The sequence below is a fragment of the Pelecanus crispus genome, chromosome 12 (assembly GCF_030463565.1).
Source record: "Pelecanus crispus isolate bPelCri1 chromosome 12, bPelCri1.pri, whole genome shotgun sequence".
In the NCBI taxonomy this organism is placed as follows: domain Eukaryota; kingdom Metazoa; phylum Chordata; class Aves; order Pelecaniformes; family Pelecanidae; genus Pelecanus; species Pelecanus crispus.
Genome location: NC_134654.1, coordinates 5,827,646 through 5,842,357, shown reverse-complemented (window position 1 = coordinate 5,842,357; position 14,712 = coordinate 5,827,646). Strand labels below are relative to the sequence as shown.

The 14,712-nt window shown below is 68.3% G+C and overlaps 2 protein-coding genes across 2 annotated transcripts in view; both read right to left on the bottom strand.

Annotated features, from left to right (window-relative positions):
• Positions 1-4,836, bottom strand: part of MYO18A (myosin XVIIIA) — a 31,763-nt gene extending 26,927 nt beyond the window's left edge. The window contains exon 1 of the mRNA XM_075719454.1: positions 3,823-4,836. Within this exon, the coding sequence (XP_075575569.1) occupies positions 3,823-4,836 (1,014 nt within the window). The remainder of the gene's footprint in view (positions 1-3,822) is intronic.
• The window catches only part of PHF12 (PHD finger protein 12), a 94,311-nt gene extending 86,441 nt beyond the window's left edge, over positions 1-7,870 (bottom strand). Inside the window, exon 1 of the mRNA XM_075720218.1 lies at positions 7,863-7,870. Within this exon, the coding sequence (XP_075576333.1) occupies positions 7,863-7,868 (6 nt within the window). The 5' untranslated portion in view covers positions 7,869-7,870. The remainder of the gene's footprint in view (positions 1-7,862) is intronic.
• Between the last annotated feature and the right edge of the window lie 6,842 nt (positions 7,871-14,712).

The window sequence follows — 14,712 nt, the reverse complement described above, 5'->3', positions numbered from 1 at the left end:
GCCACCCTAAAAATAGCCGAGGAATGCGAGGGCCCCGCCGGCGCGCGCAGAAGCCGGAGGGAGCGCTGGGGGGGGACACGCGGGCAGTGGGGCCTCACCGCCACCACCGCTGCCGCCGCCGGAGGAAGTGATGTGGGCTCACGGCAGCCCGGCGCCGCGGGGGGAACTGCCTGGCCTCCATCCTACCGCCCGCCCCAGGGGAAGCAGGGAAAGACGCCCTGGGCCGAGCGCAGCTGCGGGGCCATGGGGAGCCATGGAGGGTCCTGCGCCACAAGGGACGGGGCTGCACGCTCCTGCGCCCCGGGTCCCATGGCGGGGTGCCCGGTGTCGCGGCGGGGTGCCCAGCGTTGGAGCGGGGTGTCCGGCATCATGCCGGGCGGTGCAGCCCCAACACCGCTTTGCTTTCCCATGAACACAACAGTCCCCCAAAACGCTCCTGAGGGACGGATGGCCCCCCTGCCCCGAGGCAAGGGCCAGCACCACACAAGCGTGCCGGCCCAGCAGCCCCCCGGCACGGCGTGGCAGCCCACGGCAAAGCCACTTCCACGGCAAAGCTGCCTCTGGAGGGCTGAGGTCTCCCTGGAAACAGCAGGAGCGGGGCAGTGGGCGAGCGGCCGGGGGCCTCCCCGCGCGGGGCCTGCCGGGAGGAGGCCGGCGGCAGGGAGCCAGGCACGCCGGCAGCGTGGAGGAGAGGCGGCGACCGCCCGGGCACGGTGCGGACCCCAGCCGGTGCCTGAGCGGGTCCCTGCCCAACCCCGGGGGATGCAGATGTGCCCCGAGCCAAAAACGACTCCCAGAGGGAGCAGGGGATCCCAGCTTGACTGGGAAGGCTGTGCCGATGGAGGGCTGGAAATCCCCGTGCTGGGGATGCCAGCACCGGGCCACGTCTCTCTCGGCCCACGTCTCTGCACCGGGCACGTGCCGGGGAGAGGCCACGGCAAACAGCCTTGGCAGGGCTGGCACGACGCGGTGGAGGGTGCCCGCAGCGTCCCCAGGTAGCGCTGGCAGCGGTCACTGCGTTATTTGTAAAAAAAGTCAAAGTCACGTCCTCTGACAGCAGGAACACGAGGCTTTGGTGAGGGCACTGGCTCAGCCCCGGCATGCAGAGTCACCGCAGCCCCCTCCATGGAGAGCCAAACCCACACAGACCCAGGCGATGCGATGTGGTCCTGCCCTCCCCGCAGGTCCCGAGCATCCCCGAGGCAGGGCACGGAGCCACCCACCACGGAGGAGCCTGGCTCCCGCGGGCCATATCCACGGGGACCCCCGGCCCGGCTGTGCAGCCATGGCAGTGTTTCTGCCCAGCCAGCAGATTCCTCTCGTTCCTCCACCGATGGAGATGCACCGACCCTGCGGACGAGCCTGCTGGATACAAGCCCCCTCCCCAGGGCCCCTCGGGGACCCCCACACCAGGGACGTCCTGGCAGCACCATCCCTACGGTGAGGGCAGAGGAAGACCCAACCCCAAGAGTTTCCCCCGGAGGAAGCGTGGACAAAAGGAGAAAGCGCCTGCGGCACGATGGGAGCCCCGCAGCCCCCACCCCACATCCCCCCACCTCCCCACGGAGTCCCCCAATTGGGACACAGGGCACGGCAAAATTCTGGCACCCAGCCGCGCCGTGGCACGGTGGCCTTGCACCCCCAGAACCGCGACCTCCGGAGACCAGGGCACCCGTGGCCGGTGGGTGAGCATGGCACGCGGGGTCTGCCGGTGTGGCTGCCAAATGCCTGTGGTCCCGCTGAAGTGCTGGAGCGGTCGGCAGCGTTTCTGGAATATTTCTGCCCGGCCGGCGCACGCCTGGGCCCTGCCAGAGGAATTTCACTGATAAATAAATAAATACAAGCGCGGAGCCGAGCCAGCTCGGCTGCCCTGCGCCGGGAGCAAAGCTGGGACACGGGGGGGGGGTGGTTTCACCCGGTCCCCGATGCCAGGCAACGCTGTGCCACCGGCCAGTCCCCCGTGCACCCCGCAGCACCGAGAGTCCCCCCAGACACAGCGGGTGCTGCCCCTGCCCGGCTGCGGCGTGGGTCCGCAGGGATGAGGGTGGCTTGGCACGGCCCCGCCGAGGGGGTTAAACCCCCCACGGTACAGAGGGAGCCCAGCACCCTCCCCGCTCCAGCCGGGGAGGGGCTTCCAGAGCAACAGCCCAAAATATGTCTATAATTTCCTGTTTCAAAAAGGATCATTTTTATTTAAATTAGGACCAGAAACATTCCAGGGAGCTTAGCGGGGCCTGGGGGAGAGCCGGGCCTCCCTGCGTGCCGGCACCTTGCACGGCCCTGCCGGGTGAGGGACCCTGACCGCACCCTGCACCGCAACCGTGGCTCCCAGCACCGGCAAAGCCGCGGTGCATCCCCCAGTGAACCCCTGCCCCACGTGGGAGGGGGACAGCGTCCTGCACTGGGGGTGTCTGTGCTGCAGCAGCACCCAAAGATTCCACAGACGCCGTCATTGCCACCCCTCTGGCCGGTTTCCTCTGGCTGATGCTGCCTAAACTGCGCCAGGACCCAGCCATATGCCGCAGCCTCTCCCCCACAGCCCCAAGGGCACCGGCATCTCCTCTTCCTCCTTCCCAGCAGCAGCACCGCGCTCTTGGCGGGCACGAGCACCTTGCCAGCTCCCGTACGCTGGCGTCGAACGCGCACCCGCTCCCACGCCGGCGCACTGCAGCAAGGGTGGCAGCCGTGCCCCCCAGCCTCACGGGGTTATCCGGCCAGGGGTTATCCCGCCGGCACAGCCGGTATTGCCCGGTGATGCCTGCCGGGCTCCGGGGAGGAGCTGCCGGAAAGCCGGTGCTCCAGCTCGGCGCAGACTCCACCCTGCAGCACCGGTGCCTGCTCGGGGAGCACATGGAGCCCCATGGCCACCGCCACAGCATCTCTGCACCACGGCCACCCTCGTTTCATCGCCGCCACCGCCCCATAGGGACAGGGCCCCGCCACGCTCTGCATGGCTCTACCCGGTGCAGGCGACCTGCTCAGTGAGCACAGGCACCCTCCTCTCCCTAAGGAATGCTTAAAAATATACTAAACAAGTCCCATTATAAGGTAACCACCACACTGCTGCACCCCTCTGCCACCATGGAGGGGGTCCAGCCCTGCAGGCTGTTGGCATTTTGGGGCCTCTGCTGGGATGCCGGCCAGCCAGGACTCTGGTTAGCCCGCGGCAGGGTCAGCGGAGCCGCGTGGCTCACGTGGGAGATGTGGGTCACCCAGCCATTAAGTTTCTATTTATACAGCACCAGCCACGCACACAGGGCTGCACGCGCTGTCGGCAGCTCCTGTCCCCCGACACACCGCGCTGAGGGATACCAACACGGGGAGGCTGATGTGGGCAGCAGGGCAGGCAGTAGGCCAGGCAGCGGGGCAGGCAGCGCCTCTCCTGCAAAGCAGCATTAGGGATTTACCAGCAGCGAGGAGCAAAGCTCCTTTCCCTGCCGGACTGTGCTGCCTCGGTGACCGGACAGGCACAGACTTCCCCCAGGTGACACAGAGCTGGGTTCTCCCGTAGCCCCTCCGGCAGGAGGAAGACCAAACCTAGCAGCACGCTGAGCATTTTGAGGGGAAAAAACCACCGGCACTGGTTCGCAAGCCCTGATGCAAACACGCTCTTGCAGCTGCTCTGCTGCCCCAGGGCACGGGCATCACCCCTGCACCCCAACCACAGCCTCCCACTCCTCCCTGTGCATCACTCCCGGCTGGAGCAGCCCCAGCGCCCGCCGGTTTCCACGGCCCCTGCCAACCCAAACGCTCGCCACAAGGACGCTGGCAGCCGGCAGAAACCCGGGGTGCCAGCCCCGCAGCAGGGACGGCGTTACTCACATCCCAGGCAGCGCGGCGTGTCCCCTGGCCGCCCCGCAGCCAGCAGCGGCTCAGCTCGCTCAGCTCCAGGATGGGCTGCACCTTCAGCTGCACTGTCTCTCCCGACTGCCGGATCATCTCCACGATCTCATCCCGGGATTTATTCTCCACGTTTCGCCCGTTGATCTCCACTAACCGGTCACCCGGCACCAACCCCAACGCCAAGTCTTTGGTGCCGGCTCCGGGTTCGGCGAAATGCACGACGCGCCGGTACACCTGCCCGTCGGGCGCCCGGTCCAGCATGGTGGTGCGACGTAGGGAGAAGCCAAAATCGCCAGTGTTGCGCCTCTGCAGCTCCAGCTGCCGTGGGGTGGGGGGCTGTGGGGGCACCAAGGCGGGCAGCCGCAGCTCGGCGGGGAACCTCTTGCCAATGGGCTCCGGCACCCTGGCATGCAGGGAGGCGGCGGGAGGGGTGCAGGGGTGTCCTGGGGCCACCCCTTGCTTGGTGAGCTGGGTCTCCAGCGTGCGCACCTCCACCTGCGGGGAGGGGGCCGCTGAGTGCTCGGAGGGGGTGGATGTCTCTGAGGTGCTCTCGTCCCGGCTCTTCTGGGAGAAGGAGAAGCGTTTGACGATCATCTGCGAGTTCTGCTTGGCCAATGAGCCAAACTTGGCCGCCCGCTGCAGCACCGAGCCCTTGAAGTTGGCATCGTCCACCTTGAGATCATCGCTGGAGCTGGCCGTGCTCAGGTGGCCCGAGTCCAAGATAACGCTGCCCCGGTTGCTGTCGGAGTCAATGTCCGTGAGATGCAGGTCGGAGCCACTGGCCACCTTGATGGGGATGGGGTTGGAGATCTCCAGGCGGGTCTTGGAATCCCGCTTGGAGGCACGGTTGAGGTTGAAGAAGCCCCGGCGCATGCTCATCTCCTCCAGGCTCTTCAGCTCAGCCGCCGACATCCGCTCCTTCTTCTCCTTCTTTTCCTTCTTCTCCTTTCGGGCCCCATCCTTCTCTTTGTCCTTCTTCATCAGGTTGAACATGGTGGAGGAGGGGCTCGGGGCGCGCTCGCCCCTGTGGCAGGGCGCTGGCTCGGGGCGCTGGTCACGGCACAGCTACCTGCCTGCAGAAGGACAGACAGGCAAGGGTGCCATCAGACAGTGGTACAGCCAACACCCACCACCCCTTACTCCACCCTATGGGTCACCCCCCAGCCCCAAGCCGCATCCCAGCATCACCACCCTCCCTGGGGACAGCAGCACCGTGGGGGGCTCTGAGACGGCCGCGGTCATCGTGTCCTTGTCCTGGCTGAGCACCAGGCCCCAGGGATGCAGCAAGGGTGGCCCTGCATCCCCAGGGATGCCCTGAAAGAAGCCCAGCAGCCCGGCACCCCTCTGCATCCCCATGCCAGCACCAGGGCTGGCTGCGGGCAAGACCCCCAGCATCTCCTGCAGCTCAGGAGCCATTTCGGAGCCACACGGGCGGGCAGGGGAGGAAGGCATCCCGGTTGCATTTGCAGCGGTTACCGCCAGCGCAGACGCTCCCCTGGCAGAACCGCCCATCCCTGCTGGCTGCGGTGCCACAGGCGTCCCGCCTGCCGGTTCAAAAGCCCCTTGTCGAAGAAACAGAGGCCTCTCTGCCGCTCGTCCCGGCCCCGGCCACTGCGAAGCCGCGGAGGACAGCCACAGGCAATGTCCCCACCGGGGAGGGAGCTGGAAACACAGCCCTAAGCGAAGGCTGCTGTAATAAACAGGAACCTGTAAAATCACATCCCTCCCAAACACTGATAAGTGTCTAATTTTAGCCGGGGCGATGCAGAAACTCGTGACGCTGCCAGTGACCTCCAGGAACAGTCGCTCTTTCATTCGGGCATCCCGCACAGCGGGGGGAGCACCCAGCCAGCGGCTAAACCATGGCCAGGCGGAAACCCTGGTCCCCCCCACTGCCGGAAAACCCCATGTGCACCCAGACCCCAAGGGCACCCACAGCCTTGCCCCCCATGGGGCTGCTGTGGGACCCGTCTGCCCCCAGGGCAACCGGTGTCCCCCAGCCCCCCTCAACCTCCATCGAGCGCTCGGGCTGCAGATAAACAACTCCAAAGTGGAGCAGCCGGCTGGCAGCACCGCACAGGACAGGCTGACAGCTATATATAACGGGGCAGGAAGCCGCACAGGAACTTAACCTCAGCACAAAGGACAACAGGAAAACTCCCCGCATTCGAAGCATCTGCTTTAGAGCTCTCCGACGGGCACGGGGATGAGGTTTGGGCAACCCGTGGGGACAGGCAACGCCGCCCACGCTGGCAGTAAGGGCTCTGCGGGCACCCTGGGATGCATGGATGCTATGCCACGCCGTGCCGTGCCGTGCCAAGCTGCACCTTGGCTCCAGCACAGCATCGGTGCTACACCACCACCCTGGCCTGGGCTACCTCCCTATGGGGGCACGTGGTCCCCACTGTCCCCGAACGCACCCAGTGGGACACAGGGAACCCTTGCCAAGGCCTCCCCTTGGCAAAGCCACACGGGTTCAGGGGACGGCAGGGGACTGCCCAAACCCTGCCGCCCCTCGGGGCTGGGGGTGGGAGCGCACGTGCCCGGGAGAGGCCCGGCCGCAGGGCAGACGAGGGCAGGGCTCCGCAAGCCACGGCACGGTGCTGGCCCCGGGCGCACGATACAGCTGAGGCGGCGAGGGGAAGCAGTCGGAGGGACGAGGTCAGGCACGCAGCGCAGCTGGGCGGCTGCGTTTGCCAGCTCCAAGCCTCCTGCCCGCAGCCAGAGGGGCTGCCACGGCTCTGCCCACAGTGCTCAGCCCCGGGGCTCTGCCTGTTCTGCCTTCCCCTGCAGCACCCGGGGCTTTGCTTACACCCACAGCCAGGACCTGGGCTGGGCAGGACCCCAAAACACGTGAAAATGAGCCAGCTCCTTTCTCCTCTCCCAGAAACGCTGGCTGTGGGGTGACCGCTGACCTGAGCCCGGGGACGGTGCAGCTGCTTCCCCTGACCCAGAGCAGGTGCTGCCGGCAGCGGCCCCGCAGCCGTGCCGCTGCAGGGGCTGCTCTCCGCCGGCTCCTCCGCGGTGGTGCCGGGGCCTCAGCACAGACAATGGCAGGGAGAGAACCGCCTGCGCCCGTCCCCCCGCTGCGACGCGTGCCTCCGGTACACCCAGCTGCCTGGGCATCCCCAAAACCGTGCTGCCAGGGGGACACAGAAAGGACTACAACCCTGGGAGCACCCCACGCTCGCCCCATGGCAGGGAGGGGGCTGCCGGGACCCCTTCCCGGGTCCGAGGGGCGACCCTCGGGAGCAGAGCCGCTCACCGGGCAGGTGCTGGTTAGAGCCGAGGCACTGGGAGGCGAGGAGGGGTGAGCTCTTTGTCCTCGGTGGCTTCTCTCCCCTGCACGCACGCTGCCTCCCGCTCTTTGTACGCGCAACAAAAAGGGGGAACAAGCGTTACCATCTGCATCGCTAATCAGGCAGCACCGGCAGCCAGCAGGCCGGCCACGTGTGCCCCACGCAAGGCCACCGCTGGTAGCAGCAGGACAGGGGGGACGGGGAGCTTTGTGGGCTGGGGTGAAGACCCCAGCATCCCCCCTGCACCGGCATCCCCGGCCCATGCGAGATGCCGTTGTGCTTTGCTCCCTTTTCCCCAAGGAGGCTCTTGCCAGTGGCACGCATGCACGCACTGGGGATGCCGGATGGGTGCCGCCCGACGCCGCGAGCGGAAGACAGCTGCTGAGCGTCTCCTCGCTCCTGAATCAGACCCAACGCGCCTTCCCTGACTCAGCCCGGGCTCGCTCTGGGATTACCCATCGCCAGGCGTGTTGGGAGCAGCAGCGTGCATGAGCCATAACAAGCAAGGGAGAGGTGCCCGCAGGCGCCGGCTGTGCCTGGGGATCGCACGCAAAGACACTGCTGTGACACCTGGGCTGGTAGGGGACAGCGGATGTCACCCTGGAAGGGCCGGGTGGCGGAAAGGCAGACCCAGCTCAAGGCCCTCAAAGCCAAAACCCCTCCCTGAGTCCCCCAAGCAGGAGTGAGGGGGATGCAACTTCCCGCTCGTCCCCCCACCACAGCCATGAGCCCCCGCGTCCCTGCCAAGGTGCCAGGGAGTTTCAGGCGGGGAGGAAGGCGTTCACTGAAACTCCAGGCCACTCCTTCCCTCCCTGAGACGCAATCTCGTCCGACACGCTCTCCATGCAGGGACCTGCAGTGCAAGTTTCCCGGTCGCCTGCCCTCCCCGCTCTGCTCCCCGCCGCGATGCTGGCGGTAGGGCCATGCTCGCCCACTGCTTCAGCACAGGAGCTGGCGGCCGTCACCTCCTTGGGCGCACCATGTTGAAGCAGCCCACGCCCTGGCCGTGCCCACGCAGGTAGGGACAATGCCGTGCCAGGGAGTGGGTGCTGCCGGCAGCGATGCCGAGCGGCCAGCCCAGCTCCCACACAGGGCAAAGGGGACTGACCTGCGTGATGGCTCCTCGCTTCCTTGTCGGACAACACTTTTCCACAGAACAAGGAAATTTAGGGGGTTTCCAAATCCCTCTGCACTGCCTGCCCTTACGGACAATGCTGGGATGCGTCAGGAGGAAAACAATCCCAGATTTACCCGGGTCACAGCCGGGATGTGCTGCCAGGCTGTCTCCAAAGTGGGATTTCAGGTCCTCCTGCTGCGGGAACCCCGTGTCCAGCAGCAAAGGGGATGCAGCCTGGCTCTGAAGCATCACCCCAGGCTGCCGGTGGAGGCCAGGAGGGTGCACGGGGTGCGTGCGTGGGGTGTAGGCACCCGCCTCGCCCCAAAGCTGGGCAATAAACTGGCCCAAGAGTCCTTACAAAACAGAGGTGGCGGGGCGGTGATCGCTGCCAGGCTCTGCTGGGGAAGAGTGAAAGCGGGAGACAGTTTAGCGACCAGCTCAGGGAAGGACAGGCGGGTCGCAGCCCCATCACCGTCGGACACGCGCCTCCCCCACCACTGGTTTCTGCCCCCCAGTTTGCAGCCTGACTCCTACGTGGCCCAGCCCACGGCAAAGGTGAAGGGCCGAGCCGCGGCTCGTCAGCGGGCAAAGTTCAGGGCTGGCGCAGGCGCTGTGGGAACGCTCGGCTCCCAGCTGGGAACGGGGTGGCGAGAGCTGCCAGGTGGGGTCCCCCGGTGCCAGGGTGCCAGGGCCAGCCCAGGGCGTGGAAACACCGTCTGTCACATGCCCTTGCACACCCGCCGTGGGCCCACACTTTTCTGTAATTGCCCTCAGTTTAGCTCCAGCACCCGTTGACCAAACGATTTGCATCTCACAGGCCGGCTGGAAACCACACTATTTCTGGACGCGCGTCCCAGCCCTCACCCGCTGCTCTATATATTCCTCCCCGGGCAAATTAACGTTGCAGGCAGGCGCCGTGGCGGCCGCAGGCCCTGCGAGCCCCTGCTGCCCCCAGCGCAGCAGCTTGCTGCGACGCCACCCGCCCCCCCCGTCGTGTCACCCCAAAAAGGGACCCAGGTGTCAGCAACGCCGGCCCCGGCGGCGATGCGGTTAGCAGCGAGCCAGGCTAATGGCTTCGGATGCAATTCCCCAGTGGCGTGGGAAAGGCCCAGGCCAGCGGCTTCTCCCCAGCAGCGGGGCCGGCCCTGAGGAGCCCCGCTGCGGGTGCTGGGGCACCCAGGGTTGGGGCACCCAAGGTGGGGCACCCCGCAGGGACAGGCCGGCTGTCCCCCGTGGAGGGTGCGTGCCCACCCTGGGGGCACAGCCGCCCCCACAGCACCCGCAGCGGGGTGTGCGCACACCTCCGGCCCCCCGCGGCGTGGGTGGTAAACACGCACAGGTGCTGCAATGCAATGGGGGGGGGTGGGGGGGGGCCCGCAGCTCGGCGGGGGGGCCCGCACAAGGTGACACAATGGGGGTCCCCGCGTGCACGCGCCGCGGGACCCCGCGGGATGCACAGGCGCTGCAGGACAACGGCGGGCCGTGCGCGCGCGCACCCCCCGCAACAGCACCGGGGGCGGGGGGGGGGGGGGCACGCACCCCCCACCCCAACACACCCCCACCCCCACCCCCCCCCCGGCTGTGCAACGCCGCGGGGGCACGGCCACGGCCACGGGCACGGGCACACGCACGGCCCGGCCCGCCCCGGCGGGGGGGGGGGGGCGATGCAGACGCGTCCCGCCCCGCACCCACGCCGGCTGCTCCGTCCCGCGGGGCCGGTACCGGTACCGGTAGCGGTGGGGGAGCGGCGGGTACTCACCCAGCGGCGGCGGCGGAGCGGGGCCCGGTGCTGGCGGCGGCGGCGGCGGCGCCGGGCCCCGGCGGCGGGGCGGGGCGGGGCGGGGCGGCTTCGCACCGGGGCGGGCACTGCCGGCTCTGCGCGCGCCGCCCGCCGCGCCGGGCGCGGCTCCGCCGGTACGGGATGGCACGGCCCGGTGCGGAACGGTGCGGAACCGTACGGCGCGGTAGGGCACGGTACGGCCCGGTACGGAACGGTGAGGAACGGTAGGGCACGGTACGGAACGGTGAGGAACGGTAGGGCACGGTACGGCCCGGTATGGCGCGGTACGGAACGGTACGGAACGGTGCGGAACGGTGCGGAACGGTGCGGAACGGTGCGGCGGCGTCCGGCCCACCCGGGAACGCTCAGGCGCTGCGGTAAGCAGCCCCGGTGCGCCGGTACCCACCCGCCGTGCCCCCCGCAACACACGCCACGAATGTGCACGCTGCGGGTGCACCCACGGCTGGGGTGCAGCCTGCAACACACGTTCCTGCTCTGAAACGAGTGTGCAGACACCCACCCACACCCACACCCACCCCCACACCCGGCAGCACACGCTGGAACACACGCGCGCGCACGCTGGAACACACGCGCACCCGCTTTCGCACAGCTGGCGTATGCCGCTGCACGCGCGCGCGGTGTGCCCGCACCGCACAGCGACGCACAGTCCCTCCGGCGCGTCCCCCCGCGACACGCGCGCCCACGGGGCAGCCGTCGCCCCGCGACATGACGCGTGCGCTGGAAAAACGCGCGCGCACGCTGCCGTGCGCTCACGCCGGTGCGCGCGCGGCCTCGTGCGTCGCGCCGATGAGCGCACGTGCACGCGCTCCTGGGATTCGCCTTTTCAGAAGGATCTCGGTCAGGATCCTGATCCAGCACAGGGATCAGGCTGCCGGAGCAGGGTGGCCGGTCCCCACAGGCGGCTGTGCGGGCTGAGCCTGGGGAATCCAAAGCAGGACGTGGCGGAGCCGCCTGCAGAGCCATTTTGCAGCCTGTGCCTCTCCCCACACTGCCTGTCCCCAGGGAGGGCTGCAAGTCTGCAGAAACCAGAGCGTTCAGGTCTGCCTTGGCCCCTTCCGCTCGTGTCCGACTTTGGGATGTCACATCGGGGTGGGTCCGGTACAGCTGAAGTCCTGCGAGCCCTCCCTGGCCGTGCACAGTGTGAAGGCCGGTGGTGGCTGCCCTAGCAGAGTTGGTTTCAGGACAAGCCCCGCAGTCTCCGTGCTGGGACAGCCTCCCTTGCTGTCAGCCATGGGAGCAGCTGGGCCACCTCCGGGCCCTTTGCAGGACATTGGTGGCCCAGCAGCCCCGGGGAAGCTGGAGCGAGGCTTGGGGAACAGGGACCCCAGAGACAGGCATCCATGAGCTCTTTCCAAAAGCATTTTTCAGGGAGCGCTTCATCTCTGCTGGAAAGCTCAGGATGGACAGAGGGACCTACAGGGACAGGGGTCTGTCCCCAGCAGCATCCCTGCCACCTACGGCTCCTGCCCTGCCCCGGGGCACCCCAGAGCTCTCACTCCTAAACCCTGCCACTGCCCATCGGAGGCTGAGCCGCGTGGTCCTGGCTCTCGCGCAACTGGGCTGTGAGCGTGATGGGGTGAGGGGGACTCGGGTCTTCCCCGCGGTCGCAGCCTCACCGCCCTGCCTTGCCGCATGGCAGTGCCGGGCTACGCGCTAGCCAGAGGCTGAGCCTTGCCATGCTTGGGGGAAAGGCCTGCACCGTCTGGCCCTCTGCACGGAGCATCTCTGCAGCAGCGAGCATCACCTCCACCAGCACTGGGGATTGCACCGGGTTCACCCCCGCTCTCAGGGGGTGCTTGCCCGGGCGTCACAAGCCCCTGTTCCTTCGCAGCAGTAAGGCCACATGTGATTTCCAGCCCATAACACGCACCCAGGAAACGGCCCCGCTGCAGCGGCAGAGCAGCGCGCGTATGCGGGAGCATGGCAAGAGCAAGCTGGCAGCCGTGCAAGGGGCCTCGCGCTGCACCCTGGGCCGCGGCAGCCGGCGGTGGAGGAGATGCAGCCCTTGCGGCAGCAGAACACGGCGGCAGCGAGCGCAGCCGCCTGCTTTTGTCACACTTTCCTTTGTCCCAGGCACGTGGCGCCCAGCGCGGGAGCCGCGGCCATCCTGAAAGCAGTGATGGGGACGGGTGAGCCGGAGGGGGGCAGAGCCCCAGCTCAGCTGCCAGAAGGGTTTTCCGGCTGCGGTGGCGAGGGGACACATTGTGTGACTGTACCTCTGCCCTGCCTCCCCAGCACAGGCGGGTGAACAGCCGGTTACAGCTTGCGGCAGCTCCTGCTTCCTTATCGCGCCGGGCAGGCGGTGGCAGGGCTGATGCCGGTTGGAACTGCCGAGCCGTGGGACAGCGCGGGGTCCCCGGAGGCTCGCACAGCCCTGCCACCAGCAGCCACCCCGCAGGGCCAGCCTCCTGCCACCTCCCCAGGGCTAAACGCCTCCGTGCTTCCCAGCAAGGCGGCCAGGTGCCCACGCCCGCAAGATCCCATCCGACCTCACCAGCCCCTCTCCCGGTGCCGGGCTGCCCTGAGCAGCTTTCCCCCAGCATGGAGCTGCACAGGGGTTTCACGGGCACCAGCAAACCCCACGCCCAAGGAAAGGCTTTGCCTTGCCTACGGCTTTCTAGGGAGAAGCAGGACAGAGCTCCGGTGCCAGCGGCATTTCGCGGTGCCCCCGGCAGGTGCAGACGGTTGGCCGGAGCACCGAGGGCCCCGAGCTGCGCTGGGAGGGGAAGCATCTGTTTCGCAGCACTGCGGGGTTTCCTAAATAGGTCATTGCTTTTTAATAGTCTATGGGATCTAGAAAAACCAGTTGTTCCGGACAACCCATGGACCCACCAGCAGCGTTGCAGTGGTGGCTCCCCAGGTGCTCACCGCCGTCCCCCCCGGTCCTCGTGGGGGGGACCTGCCCCAGCAGCAGTGCGCGGCCTGAGCTGGGAGAGTGGCTGGGGAGCCCGCTGCACCCTGAGGCATGCCTGGGGGTCCTGCTCTCTGCTGAGGGTGACCCGTCCCCTGCCGTGCCCGACGTGGGGTGTGCAGGGGGGGCTTTCCCCCCACCCTGCTCCTGGGCTGAGGTGGCTGCTGGCTCTGGGCTTTACCCTGGGACCGTTTGCAGGCAGAGCCAGTGTTTTCCCTTCAGAAGGGGAGCAGGGTGTGGGGTGTCGAGGGGTGTGCAGCGCCGTACACCCCCTGCACACGCCCGCACGCCCGCATGCGCCGGCTGCGGCGCGGCCTGCTCGGGGTGAGCTCTCCCTCTAGTGGCACCAGGCTCCTGGCAAAGCCTCCATGCCGCCGGGGCGGCCGAAGCCATGGCCAGGGCATGGCTGAGGGTCTGGAGGGAGCCGGGGATGACCTCCAGCCTGGGCTCCCCCTCGCAGCCAGGGGTGCACATGGCCAGGTGCACAGGGAGGGTGCCCGGGGGCTTTGTGGGAGTGTTCCCACCACCAGCCCCGCGTTTCGGCAGCCCCGCAGAGGGCAGGTGGCCCTGCTCCTGCCTTACGCTGTCCCCGCATTTGCTGGAGCGTGGCAGTACAGTCAGCCAGTGTGCCCCGGCAGCCAGTGACAGGCCTCAGGGGTGCAGCCCCACAGCTCTGCTTCCCCGTCATCCCCCTGGCTTCGCCGGTCCCATCCCCGGCCACCCACAGCACCAGGCTCCAGTGCAGCCGGCGAGGGGAAAGGCCCCTGCAAACCCCAGCTTCCCCCCGTCATGGTGGAGCCCTGCCCGCAGGAGGGGTCCCCCAGGACCCCTCTGGTCCCCCCCGGCCAGGCTGGGTGGGTACCATCCCCATAGTGCATCCCCACCAGTGTCCCCACCCTGGGCCAGGCGCCAGGCCGTGCGGCGGGCAGTGCTGACGGGGCGCTTTGTTTTGTGCCGGCCGCCTGGCCGGGAGACAAAAGGGGCAGTCAGATGCGGGCAGCGCATTGTGCCGGCAGCCATGCGCTGAGGCAGCAGCCCGCGCCGCTGCGCTCGCCTCGTGACCCCCAAGGGCCTGGGCCTGCACCCGCCATGGCACCCCGGGGCCTGCAGCACCCGCCCTGCGAGGGCCCCGAGGGAGCCCGGCTGCAGGGAAGGGGGAGCGGGACTGGGTTGCCATGGTTACTGCGAGGCCTGAGGCCTAGGGGTGCCTCGTTGCCATGGTTACCGCAGGCCTGAGGCCTCCCAGGGCCATGGCGGCTCCCCCCCGCCCCGGGCACGGGGCCAGGGCGGTGGCAGCGCGCTGTGGAGCCAGGGGCGAGCGCTGGGGCTCGGTGCGGCCATGGGGCCGTGGCTGCCAGGCCGGGGAATGGGAGGCCCCACACCAGCTCCCACCGAGCGGGGAGGAGCAGCCCCACAGCCCCCCCCTCGCCCGCCATGGTGCTGCGGTGGGAGGAGGGCGTCCACACCGACACAGAGACAGGGACCCGCCATGGCCGGCGGAGCAAGGTGACAGCGGTGTCCAGCAAGCACCCAGCCGAGCCCACCGCCCACAGGGTCTCATCAAGAGGGTGCCGCGCCACCGCCACCGCGCCATCGCCACCGCGCCAACCGGCGCCAGGGCCGGGCCAGCCCCCGCGCTCGCCCTGCGATGGCGCGGTGCATTGCCCCTGGAAAATGCCAGAGCGGTCAAACCATTGAGTCATTTGTGCCCAAGATTATCTGTGCAAACAGCCGCCCCGAT